This window comes from Propithecus coquereli, unplaced genomic scaffold, assembly GCF_000956105.1.
Source record: "Propithecus coquereli isolate 6110/MARCELLA unplaced genomic scaffold, Pcoq_1.0 Scaffold169, whole genome shotgun sequence".
Classification (NCBI taxonomy): Eukaryota; Metazoa; Chordata; class Mammalia; order Primates; family Indriidae; genus Propithecus; species Propithecus coquereli.
Window position 1 is genome coordinate 2825643 of NW_012141524.1, and position 14114 is coordinate 2839756.

The 14114-nt window shown below is 36.5% G+C and overlaps 1 protein-coding gene across 1 annotated transcript in view; it reads right to left on the reverse strand.

Moving 5' to 3' along the window:
- Positions 1-917: 917 nt before the first annotated feature.
- ARHGAP15 (Rho GTPase activating protein 15) overlaps positions 918-14114 on the reverse strand; it is a 614346-nt gene continuing 601149 nt past the window's right edge. Inside the window, exon 14 of the mRNA XM_012641747.1 lies at positions 918-1281. Within this exon, the coding sequence (XP_012497201.1) occupies positions 1098-1281 (184 nt within the window). The 3' untranslated portion in view covers positions 918-1097. The remainder of the gene's footprint in view (positions 1282-14114) is intronic.

Here is a 14114-nt window from a genome sequence, read left to right on the forward strand (position 1 = left end):
AGCTAGAACATACTTTTCAAAATAAAACAATGTTTGATATATTCTAGACAGTTACCCTTTTGTTTATCCATGACAACTGAAACTAACCATCAAGTGGATAAAGCAATCCAAGTCTAGTCAAAGTAATCCTTAGGGCATATGAAAAAAAGCCTTTTAAAAAAGTTCTTTCTAGATGGATTTAATGTAATTCACCAATAAAGCATCCTCAGAAGCATAATAAAAATTCTACATAAAATGACATAGCCAGGGAAAAGGAAGATATACAGTTTGATGAAGATTCAAAATGGATGTTAACATTAAAAATGAGCAGTCATGCAATTCCTGTATAATATAAAGATCAAAATTGCAGGGCACTAATTTTGCTTCCAATTTATAAGATAGTAGTTTATGGGACTGCAAATAGTATTTATAAAAAAACATATCCAATGGCATGTGCTTTGAACTGTCATTTTTCTTCAGAAAAATTGCCATTCAACATTGTTGTATTTGTAAATTTCACCATACAGCACTGAGAATAGCTGGACTATATTTACATATCCAAAAATGTTCTGGAAAGATAAAGTATGTCTGTTTTGGTTGAGAATAGGATATCCTTCATTCTATTTAAAAATTATTAGCTTCTACCTTCCCGCCTCTTTTAGTTCTACCTGTGTAGTAGGAGGAGTATGTGGACATACCTAAGGCAGCATGGATACTGAGAAGGCACGCATGTGTGCACACGCACCCATACTTTCAACCACACTCACACTCATGCATCTGCATATACACAACCACACCCCGGGTGCCCTGGAGCAGCAGGAAGGCAATTTTTGGATATGTGCTGTGCTCTGAACATTATTTCATAGCGTGAGGCTTGCATGATGTGCGCCTAAAAGGAACAGCACGGAAGGGGTTAATGTAGAACACATATAGGCAAATATTGTCAATTATTTTATTCAAATGTTTGGAACTTAAACACAAAATCATCATTAAGTTTTCACAAAATGAGGCATCTGTCACTTGAAAAGAAAAAAATATTTCAGAAATATGTTTACAGAAATGTAAAAATATTAGGCATCAAGACAGATGTGAACATATTCAGTAACTTGTCTTGTCTGTCAGTCTTCCTCAGAGCCGAAGATCTTACTGTATTCGCTCAGCATGAGCTCAGCTATCTGATTTTGGTAGACCATGTGGATCGCCATGTTCCCTGTTTCATTTTCAGCTCGCAGAAGGGTAGGTCCAAATACAATCCCTAAGCTTTGTGTGGACATGAGGTTCTTGGAGGCTCTGGCCACTATCCTGTAGAGAGAACGAGAGAGAGAGAGAGAGAGAGAGAGAGAGAGAGAGAAAGATTCCACTGGAATTTGAAGCGAAATTGTGGATACTTTGGAATTATAAAATAATTTTCTTGTTCAGGAAAAACAATTAACTTACAACACTATTTAATTATCTACTCTTTGTACTTTACTGTATAGAAATAGAAACTATGACTTTGTGGGTAAGGATACTTTGCCTTGTCTAACCTTTTATTCCTATAATACCTGGGCATCATGGGAACTCAATAAATATTTGTGAAATGAATGAATAAATCGATTAAACAGCAAAAATTAATGTGGAGTTAAGATTTAGCCTTTGAAATGCTTACAGTCAATGGAGGAGATAAATGAGACATGAATAAAATATATAATAATCCAAACAAAATGAAAATAACAATAGATGCATAATTAATAATCAAAGGTAGACATAAGGACTGAGAAAAAATTTAAGTTTTTAGCAATTAGAGTGTTCCTGGAAAATGCTAACTGGAATATGTTTTATAGAGGAGGTAGGTTCTGAGACATTTAGGTATATGGCAAAATTCTAAGTGTCTCCATTCATTTGGACAGCCAATTTACCTTATACTATGATAAAATGCAGAATCCTATATCCCTGTGGTCCCCGACCCCTGGGCCACAGACCAGTACCAGTCAGTGGACTGTTAGGTACGGGCTGCACAGCAGGAGGTGAGCTGCGGGTAAGCGAGTGAAGCTTCATCTGTATTTACAGCCGTTCCTCATTGCTCACATCACTGCATAAGCTCCGCCTCCTGTCAGATCAGCGGTGGCATTAGATTCTCATAGGAGCGTGAACGCTTCTGTAAACTGCGCATGCGAGGGATCTAGGTTGCGTGCTCCTTATGAGAATCTAATTCCTAATGATGATCTGAGGTGGAGCTGAGGCAGTGATGCTAGCACTGAGGAGCGGCTGCAAATACAGATTATCACTAGCAGAGAGGTTTGACCGCACAATAAATGTAATGTGCTTGAATCATTCTGAAACCATCCCCTGCCCCAGTCCATAAAAAAATTATTTCCGTGAAACTGGTCCCTGGTGTCAAAAAGGTTGGGGACCGCTGCTGTAGCCTTAGCATGGGAAAAGAATCCCACTGGAATCAAAGAAATGTTTGCTTGTGTGAGGACTGGATAGAGAGCTGCAACACCAATGAAACATTAGGATTTGGCTTTATTAATGGTAATGCCTTGCTTGTTTCAACATAAGACTCCTGAAAAGAAAATAAACCCTCATCCAAAAAATGGAGACTTAAAAAAATAACGCTTGTTCTTACAACTGAAGCCTACTTGGTTTTATATTAAAATTCAGAAAAGTGGGGTTATAGTGATGGTAAGGAAATAAGGATAGCTTATTGAAGGACAGGGTGCTAAGAAATGCTAATCTCTTCACTCTACTAGACATCCCAACCCAAGGGAAATGAGAGTGTAGAGAAAAAGCAAGGCAACGGAACTTATTACAAGACAGCGGGGCCTCTGGCCTCAGAGCTCAGCGAGGAACGTTGTTGAGTTGGATGGACTTTAGAGGACTCTGTTTGGCCTATGTGGGTCTGTACAGTTCTGAATCACAGGAGGCAGGAAGACTTGCATTACAGGGGTCCTCCCATCCTCGGGGGATATGTTCCAGGACCCCCAGTGGATGCCTGAAACTGCAGATAGTACCGAACCCCACTGCCAGCAATCAGAACACATTTCTGTTCCTGTCTTCCACTCACGAATGTAATATTATGCCTCTTCCATTTTAGCTAAGCACTTATCATATATTGTGGCTGTAATTTTTGCAGTTTGAGATGCAACAGCAAAACTAGGAAGAATTTCTTTTTCCCTCTTCACAATCTCACGGATGGAAGATTCGTTCTTACCATAGATCTTAGCAACCTCAGCAGATGATTTTTGTTCTTATTAAGTCAAGAATTTTTCCCCTTTTCGCTTAAAGAAAGCGCTTTCGAGCTTCTTTTTGGCATACCTGGATTGCCAGCGTCACCACTCTTGTGCTTTGGGGCCACCATAAAGTAAAATGAGGGTTCTTTGTACACGAGCACTGCCATGCGACACCGTGACAGCTGATCTGATGACTGAGAGGACTAAGTGACCAACAAGCGTGTACAGTGTGGATATGCTGGACAAAGGGAGGCTAAATGTCCCAGGTGGAAGAGTTTGTCACGTTCCTCAGAACAGTGTGCCATTTAAAACTTATGAATTGTTTATTTCTGGAATTTTCCATTTTGTATTTTCAGACTGCAGCCGGCCTCAGATAACGGAAACCTTAGAAAGCAAAACTGCAGATAAGGGAGGACTGCGTTTTTCTTTCCCTTCACAAACCTGAATCTCTGAAGAACCACTTCTGTGACCACAAGGCCACGCCTTCCCTCTCCAGAAAGAGACTGAGAAGGGCAAAAGCCACATGTGCGCTGACTTGTACCTACCCGCAGCACGAGCTTGTGGCAGGCGCCGTGGCCAGCAAAATGTACTTGACCTGACCAGTGCAAATAATAAGCAACAATGGTTATAAGCATTATTATTGTCTCATTTAATCAACATAACAGTCCCATGAAGTAGCTTCTATTATTAAGCCTGTTTAACAAATGAGAGCACTGAGACATAGAATGGCGACATGGCTTAGGTTGCACAGAGCTGAGGATCAGACTCAGGCAGTCTGGTTTCAGCACCTGTGGAAGCATCATTGCCTGTGTGTCTTATGACTCCAGGGCCTAGTAACTGGGTTGAATTTTCACTCTGCCACCCTCCCTGTGATTATGAGATTCATTGTAAGAGGGTCTGAATTTTCATTCTTCGCTGTAGAATTGTGATTGACAGCCTGGTTATAGTAGGTTTCTTGTAGCCAAAATGACTCTCAAATTTGGATTGAATATTCAAGATATTCAGCCTCCTACTTTCCTTTTTCTTCTGCTTTAAATGGAGAGCATTTGTACCTGTGAGCACTGTTGGCATGGCTACATTTCTGGAAGGCATTCTCATATTTTTAGAGTATCAGTGAGTTATCTGAGACTTCAAATTTAAAGTTTCCTTTGGAATCTAAGAAGCTGTCTATGCCACTTTGCTACTTCATTTACCAAAAACTGATTGAATGCTTTAAGCATCCTCCTACCTATAGCATGGGCAAATGCAGCGGGTCTTTGCTTCTCTTTAACAGCTGATTTATCTCAGTTTAAGATCTCTCTTGTGCCACTCCCAGACATGCATATTGTAAAAGCCATCAGTAAGATTCATTATGAAGGAAATACGTGTTTTTCTCTTTTGGTTTTAAATTAATCCCTTTTTATAATATTAACTACTTCATTGACTCCACCACAATAAAAAATTGTTAAAGGCAAATATGGAGAAAGATAACATAAATAATCAATGGAGTATCTATTAGGTGAAAGTTGCTTTAACAACTTTACCTACTGGAAGCAAAGGTCTAAATTGATAAGATTTATCTAGCAGAGAACAGGGCTCAGAGATCACAGGCCATGGAGAAGACAGAATCAAAAGCAAGAGAGTATTGAACACGTGAAGGCAAATGGTCTCTCTAGGGCATCTTGGCCAATGGGGTAATAGAAGAACATTAGTACCTGGAGTCCAGGGAGCCTGAAAGGGGAAAGGATGAGGTAGAGATAAATTGAGGATTGGACATATACTAAAATTTCAGTTGGCGGCAGGGACAGTGAAATTTAGGCTAGCTGGGAGCCCAAACTGAGTCATACCCATAAAGGTGAGGCTAGAAATCAAGGTGGGTGTCCAAGAGCTGACCGCTGTCACGAGGTTATGGGGTGAAAGCTGGACGAGGTCTATAGCTTCGGAGGAACTTAGGTGGGTGGAGGGGTAACGCAGCTCTCCTGGGGGTACCAGAAAGATACAGCTGGTGGAACTCCAGCCATTAGGAAAGAGCAAGAAGGTTGGAATGGGGCTAGACTATTTTTTTCTATATATTTCTCCAGGGTTTGTTATATTTTTCCTGCTCAGCAAAATGCCTGGTTTTCGAATCCAGAGCAGGGTCAAATCTAGAGGAAGGACAGAGATTGTGGTTTACATAGAAGCAAGAATCAGAGGCTAGAGCTGCATGGCCAGGTTCCCCTTGTGAGAAGGCTTCTTTATCTTACCTGGTGGCCTACATCTCAGGAGGGGTCTCCTGTAATGAATTCCTGCCAATATTTCAGTTTCCTAAATTTCCTGTGGACCAATGTTCATTTTGCGTCCTTATGCATGTGTAAATGTGGAATATTCATTCCACTTCAAACCTGTATCCTGTGTGGCCATTTCTCTGCATGCTTTCCATTTGATTTTAATAAAACTCTAAATTGTGAGTGCTTTAAAACAATCTTATTATAAGTAAAAATTTTAGAAATGACACAGTTTAGTATTCTTGTTATATTTGCATTACTGCAGGTTGAATTTTCTTGGCAGCTTGGAATATTTTTTCCTATGTTGGAAAAATTAAATTACTTATAATAACTTTTAGAAAATTTAAATGTAATTAAGAAAGAAAGTTAATAAGAAAATATAGATGCATATTATACAGAATATATGCTATCTTGTTTATTCACTATTACAAAATGTGTGCATGTGTGTGTATATATATCTCTCTATATATAAATCGGCAATTTATTTTTTGAATATCAACCAAACAGTAGATAGTGTGTTAAGAAGTCACTGTCTTTAGTTTAGAAAAGATGATGAGAGAGAAGACCAATTTGGGGTAGAAGTCACCAACTATGGAACTATATGATTCACGTTGACAGGCAAATATATTCTCATATTAAAGTTTAAATTAGACTAGACCCCTTTCTAATAGATAGTGGGGATAGACATTTCTAGCAAAGAAGGCCCCCAAATGAGGATGTCTGGAAAAAATGTATTAATGCTCTTACAAACTTCACCATTCAAATGTGCACTTATATATTCCCTACCTCGCTAGACTACTAAATAGTTAAGTGGTTGATTTAGAACCACACAGGGAATCAACCACAATTTCAAAAATATAGTTAGAATACTATCCTGCAAAATTATTTATAGCTCATTTTTTTTTTTTACCTCACATCGATAGATATCATAATTTTCACTCTTACTGTGGGGACCAGCTGGGCATCGCAAGTGCCATTATTTCTGAAGGCTTCAACTAGTAAAACATATGTAGAAGAGAAACATAGGCTACTGAAGAAATAAAATCCCTGCATGGAAAAAAAATAATTCAGTCTTGTATCTAAGATGGAAAACTCTCAAAAACAATAAGTTGTACTTCCAGTAGCTTAAACTATAGGTGAGTTGTATTGTTGGAGGGGAGGATCTAATTTAGAAACCATATATTAATATATTTTTTACAATGGGTTTGGCAATACCTTTCATTAAAATGGGTTCTGCAAAACTTCATTTCTGTGGCATGCTTCACAAAAAATGGCATTCCAAAGTAAATGTTTTGGAGAAAAATTGCATGCCATTTTTTTTCTTCTTAGACATTCACAATGCACAAAAGTATAATGAAGGCTCTGAGAAGTCCTGCAGAAAAAATATCCCTGCTCATCTTTGTTCAATTTATGCCTTCCCTAAATTACTTGCTTGTCATATGGTCATACACAGATCCTCTTTTCTGAGTAACACTGATGATTATATGTTAGGAAATGCTTCTCTAGTGTGCTTTGCTAGGGACCTACTATATATAAGTCTGAAAATGTTGTAGATTTTATCCTCCTATCCTGCCCTGGCTTCACAGTTCTGTAGCAGCTAACTCAGAAAGAGGTCAGATTATGGTCATTTCTGGCTAGTTCCACCCCTCTGGTAGGGCTTAGATTTCATTAGCCCTTAAATGACAGTGCTGTAAATTTTGAGCAACAATTTAGCCTGTTTTCAGCAAAGAACTGAAACAAACTCCCCTTTATGACAAAATAAAGCCTAAAAGGCAAAAGAACAAATCTGAATGAGAAAAGTAAGGGCAAAGACATAGTTGAGAGACTAACATGCAGTGAATTCGTAGGTGGGCAGGAACCTGCAAAAACATTTAGATCTTCTGTCCACATTTGGGAATTCCTCTTAATGTGTGTTTACTCACCATTAATTTACTCCCAAGAAATCCTTATAGCAAAGATATCTGATTCTAAACAACATGAAGAGCTCAAAGTTTAGTGCCTACGAATGCTTAACTGATAGGAAAAAGGACCCCAAACTGCAACTCTTTTGAGCAAGGCTATTTATTAATACTGCTTAGTATAAAATAATCAGACAAAAATAATTATGATTTTATGACTTTGTTCATGAAATAGTACTTCATCTATATTCATACTAAAAGCAATTCTTATACTGCTAAGTAAAATTCAAGTTTACAAAATCTTGAAATGAATAAGAATTCATTTTTATGGCAAGAGCTGAAAAACGATACATAGTTTACAGCATAAAAAGAAAAAACGTCAGAGCTACCTCTTGTCAGGCCCAAATGAAAGGAGCAATGATCCATCAATTTAAGTTTATTTTAGAAACAATCTATAATCCAGTGCTACAGATGTTGGACCCCAGACAAAAAAAAATTCCTCTCGAAAAAGCCTTATGCTGGGTAAGTTTTTCCGAAAATGAGCTGAACTGCTAACTCGAAGAAATTTCTTAGTTGCAAAAAATCATAGCCAAATGACTCTAACTGAGAGAGAACTTACTATAAAACTAAAAATTAATGCTGGATTAAGAAGACCAAAGCATTTAATAATAGTCCAGCTCTAAAAAGATTTATGGATGCAAACTTCCTTTTAAGTTTGTGCTTTGCTGTTACCATAGTGACTTGCAAAGCATGCTGAAAGCCACATAATTGCAGGACAACTCTCAAGTCATGGAGGTGTGTTAGAAATGTTCCCTCCCTATCTATGGAATGCTGTGATTTTCCAACACACATAACTTTAGGACGCTTTTACTTGAATGAGGAGAGTGTGGTGGCAAATGTATTCCTGCCATCAGGTCACACCTGGCTTGCAAAATATAGCTCAGCCACTGCATGTGAAATGCTAATTGTGACTTTGACCACTTAACTGAACAGAGGCTGTTAAAAATAGAATAAATTTTCAATATGCTCAACTTATGTTTCCTATGTGCTATAACTATTTTGGGGGGGATCCATGCTAACCATATGTTTGCCTACCCTCAATTTGCACAAACTATACTGCTATCTACACTGGCCTTTTTATAAGATTGGGGACTTAGCAGAAATTCTACCTTTTTTAAAGTTATAGTTGTAAGTCAGAAAAATTTTCAAGTATTGAAAAAGCAAGAGAGCATTCACAAGTGTTTTTACATTTAACATTAGTGTGTTTCAAGGAGGTCATTCACAGATAATTTAGCCATTTTTTGTATGTCAATTTATATTGGTTGAAACTAATTGAGAAGTCTTCAGTTTTATTTCTAAACATCAGATCATTATTATTTTCCAAAATGAGTTGATAACTATCATCCTACATGGGAATTATTGCTATATTCTGACATTTTTGCTTTTGAATAATCTTTAAAGCCATGTGTATACAATTCTCTGAAAGCACATTATAGAAAAGGTAGTTGCATATTGATAGCTAACATGGCTTGATTCTTTGCATTTATTGAACCTCTTTGCATTAATTTCAGTACAGAAGATTGAAACATTTTCAATTATCCACTTTTTTCATATTTTTATAGATTGGACATTATAGAGATATTCTGAAGTATTTTTAAAGCAATATTGAGAATATTTAATAAGATGTGAGGACTAAAAAATAAAAAAATGAATAGCCCATAGGCATCAATTAATAATTTATTTCTTGTCGGAATATGTATTCTGTAAGGTGACAACAACCACAGATAAAATGGAATATCAGATCCAAACCCCTGACATAATATATAATATCAAAAAGGAACATTAATGTACCCCCGTAATACTCCAAAATAAAAAAAAAATTAGATAAGAGACTGGCAAAACTCACTAGTTTAAAATGAAAAAAAAATTACTATTTGTTGAATACCTTCTATGTGCTAATCACTGTGCTTCAGATATATCACAATTTTTAAAGGCATATTTAAAAAGCAGCTTTGATTTCTTTTTTCTGATTATAAAGCAATACATTGTATTAGAGAAAATTTAAAAAGTTTCGAAGAGTACAGTGAAGGAAAATAAACACTGGTAACTCGATGTAACCATTTATTCATTCATAAAAATCTATTCAGTACCTACTGTGGGTTGGACAGTACTCTGGATGTTGGGGATAGTGCAGTGAGTAAAAGAGACAAAAAGTCCCTACCCAGGTGAAGCTTATAATCTAGTGGAAGAAACAGACAAGGAACAATGCACTAATTAATATATAATCTGATTTCAGGCACTGAAGTACTTCAAGAAAAACTACGAGGAGAAATAGTTCTTCCACTGACCCTGAGGGGCTTTTAAAAAATTCCGATGGGTCTGGAATCCATCCCCAGAGATTCTCATTTACTCAGTATGGGCAGGGGCAGGCTGCTCCTATTTTTGAATAGCACCCAGGTAATTCTAAAGAGCAGAGAGTGGTGGGAAGTGCCACAATGGAGCAGACAGGGTTTTGAGGGGAAGCCTTCTCCAAGGGTGATTTGAGCAGTGTCCTGCTAAGGTGCACATAGCAGGGGAAGAATTCCAGGCAGGGAACAGTAGGTACAGCACTCTAGTGGTGAGCTTGTGCTTGGTGGTTCTAGGAACAGAGAAGAGCATATGTAGTCTGGCTGGAGGCCAGGGAGTGAGGAGGGAAAAGAGGTGGGAAATACTTGGGGGCCTTGGTAAAAATCTGGGATTTAATTACACGTAATGGGAATCAATTCTTGAGTTTTGAGCAGGAGAATGATACTACTGGCATTTAAAGATGATATTAATGTTTGTATAATTTATCTACCTACATATTTGAGAAAATGCACATTTTATAATTCTGTATCCAGCATTTTTCACTTCTAACATGAGCAATTGCCATTTCTTATATATGTAATATATATCATTTAGTCATTATCTTATATAGGACAGAATGAGTTGTACCTTATGATTTCTTAGCATAAGCGAGGTTGATAAATGAAAACATCTTTCCACGTACCCTTCCTCCATATTTTGCAGTATTTCTTTAGTCACTGTTTTCCAACTAGGAGCAATATTGCATCCTTCTCCCCTACTTACCCCTACCTCCTGCAGCCCCTGAGGCATTTGGCAATATCTGAGGACATTTTTTGATTGTCTTGACTGGGCAGGGTGGGAAATGGCTACTGGCATCTAGCGGGTACCGCAAAGACCTCTGCTAAACATTACAATGCACGGGACAGCCTGCAACAACAAGAATTATCCAGCCCCAAATGGCAACAGTACTGTTGCTGAGAAACTCTGCCTTAGGGTGAAACAGTAGAAATGTAACAACTAGATCAATGGCTCTCCAACTTTACCATCATGATGATAATTTGGAAGGTGCATGAAAACACAGGTTGCTGGGGTCCACCCCCAGATTTCCGACTGGGCAAGTCTAGAGAGAGGCTGATAAACCACACTCCTTACGAGTACCCAAGTGGTAGTAATAATTCTGGCCCAGGACCACACCTCGCGAGCTAGCACTGCATCACTAAGTTATGGCTCTTCTTTTCTTAAAACATGATAACATGTGGGAGGACTTATTAGTCCTGTTAGCATTATTATCATTTTTAATTATTCTTTTTAAAATAATTGCTGTAGGCAAAAGATGGTCTGTCATTCTTTGAATTTAGGATTCTTTGAATTTAGGAAATGGGGAAGAAGTTAACAAAAGCAAACAAGCAGTCACATGTATTTTTTTTTTTTTCTGTGACTATCTTCTGCCCTTTTTACTATGAAAATGTATAATTTTATGTTTATTTAACCCATCTTATTTATTTTGTATAGCAAAACTAAAGCATAGTCTTTGAAAAATAATGTACTAATCAGAAGTATCTACAGTAAAAGTAAAAACCTACCCTGTTTTCTAGTTAAACTCCTCTATAACTATAATTAACAGATGGGTGTTCCTTCTGGATGTTTTTCTACCCATCTATCTATCTATCTATCTACCTATCTTTATATATATATATATACATACACACACACACATATGTATATATATAATTTTTTTCTTTTTAAAAAAGATGAAATAAAAAAATACATAATGTTCTATAATATGCTTTTCCCCCCTTAACTATATATCATGGGCATCTTTCCAAGTCAGTACATATAAAAATACCTCATTCTTTTTAAAAAGTTGTTACATTTTATAGTATGGAAATATCTTAATTTATTTAACCATTCCCCTGCTGGTGGGCTTTTACGTTGCTTCTAATTCTTTGCTATTACAGACAATGCTCTAATAAATATCCTTTTATATATGAATTTCTAAGTTTTAAATGTATTAAGAAGAGTAACTTTTCATTATTTTTGTTGCACATACATCTCCCAATGCTTGTGTTTGTTAATTTTATTTACTTAAATTCTAATGTACTCATATATATTACTATTTCTTTTGGAATTTCTACCATTGTTTTTTTAATTATAAAATTCATCCATTTAAAATGATTAGATAAATATCAAAGTTTTCTCCTAGTTTTTTAAAAAATGATTTCATTTTTAAACATATCCCCTAATTCATCTTAAATATATTTTAGTGTGGGAAATTTGATGGTAATTTAAATTTATCTTTTTCTAAAGCCTAGCTAATTTCCCCAATAACAACGGTTGAATAGACCACCATTCTCTATTCATTTGTGATGCTACCTTTTTCATGCAGTTTCCTACACTCAGCTACACACACCCTGGTATTCTTGTGCTGATAATGCCAGTGTATTCTGAACCAGTACTTTGCTGTTTAAATCACTGTATCTTTATTATGTATTAGGAATATTTCTCCTCTCATTTTTTTTCTTTGTTTTACCAAAAGTAAAGGAAAAATTTCAGATGAACTTTTTCAGATGAACAAAATTAGCCTGAGAAAGAGTGAATAATTTGATCAAGTTCACACAGGGAGTAAGTGGCAGAACCTAGATTAAGATGAAGATCTTTATTACTCTGGGATGCGGATATTCTTTCTGCAAATAACTAAGATCCAAGAATTTTGGGTTTGAAATCAAAGGATTTCTTAATGGTGAAGACCTGAGACCTGGGGAAGACTTGGGAGAGAAGCGAGTCAGAGTCAGCAAGAAGCCTCGAGTGAGATATTCTGATTTTTTAAATCACATAATTCACATCCGAGGACATATCTACGCAGATGAGAAAGGTGTTCAGATGGAACAAAAACCAAGCTAGTATGTTTTTAAAAATGAAACTGTCACATTATTCTCCAGATTCACAGTTTTTAAATTTCTGAAAGCATTCATTTTTCATTGTGAACGTAAATGCCCTACTAGCAAAATGATTGAGAGTTTCAGTTATGGTTTCCCTTAGGTTTTTTCCCTCAAGTTTTAAAATCGTTTTCAACAGTAAAAGAAGTTTTAATTTTTATTCCCTGAGCTCTACTGATATACCAATAACCAGTGATAATATCAACATCCTTGGAAGACGTTGCTCTGCATTTAGGGGACAAAGGCTAGAAAATATATTACATGTTGGTAGTATTTTTAGAAAGAAAAATATTATAAGACTGTCATTATTCTCTACTTGAATTTGTCCAACAAAGCAGTTTAAAAACTAGTGTTAGTAACATTTTATGCAGAATATTGAATGTTGTGCATGGATCAGCATTAATTAAACCAAGCAGAATAATGCACCTAATTATAAGATATTAGTGGAAAATAGAGAACTTAAATATTTGCCTTGTGATGTTAGCTAAACCTAAATGGAATCCTTTCAGTATGCAGAGTAAGAATTCCTCAACTTCTTTTTTCGTATAGGTGAAGAAAAGAGTTACTTCACTTCTCATTAAGGGTACCTACACAAAATCTTCAGATGTTTTCTTGAAAATTGTCTCTTTGTTTAAGTAAGGGTCCCAGAATAGCTGAAAGAGAATCAGTTGCAATTTGGGTACCACCATGCTTAATTTTACTTTTTGAGGAAAAATAAGTTTTAGATGCTTTCTTTAGTGACTTGACTTCTTAAAAATTTTTTAAAAATTTGAGACAAGATCTATCTGTTGCCCAGGCTGGTCTTGAACTCCTGGGCTCAAGCAATCCTCCCACCTCAGCCTCTTGAGTTCCTGGAGCTACAGGCACACACCACAGTGCCTGGGAGTGACTTGACTTTAAGAAGGACACTGAAAAACTAGTGAGCACCAAGGTGAATGTGCCCAGCAGTGTGTCTCCTAAATGGAAGAGCACAGGAACTGAAGGTGTTTGGTTTGTAGAAAAGAACAGTTAGGGAAGCCATGATGACTGATTGCAAAAAGCAACGATATGGAAGAAAAAGTAAACTTTCCTCTTGTAATTCAGCTATTGGAATTGGCCCAGAGACCAATTTTACCTTCATATGAAAAATTAGTGTTGTGACAATAGAAAAGGCTGCTTCAAAACAGTAATGGATTCATATTTACTATAGAAAATTTAGAAAATGCAGACAAGTCAAAATAAGAAAATAAAAATCACTCACAATTCCACCACTTAGATATTACTACTACTAAGATTTGGTATAGATTTTTTTCCTATATATACTGGAAAAGTACTGAAAGCATCTATCAATATTATTAAATATATAAAAAGGCCATGAGTTCCCCAGCAGAAGTATTCAGGCAGGATATTTGAGATTCCTGTATTGGACAGTAGGTTGAATGATCTTTGGAGTGTCGTTTGGGCTCCCAGAGTAATGACGAAAGAATGGACATTCTGGGAAAGACAAAGTATCATTCGAGACGAGATGGGATAATATATAAT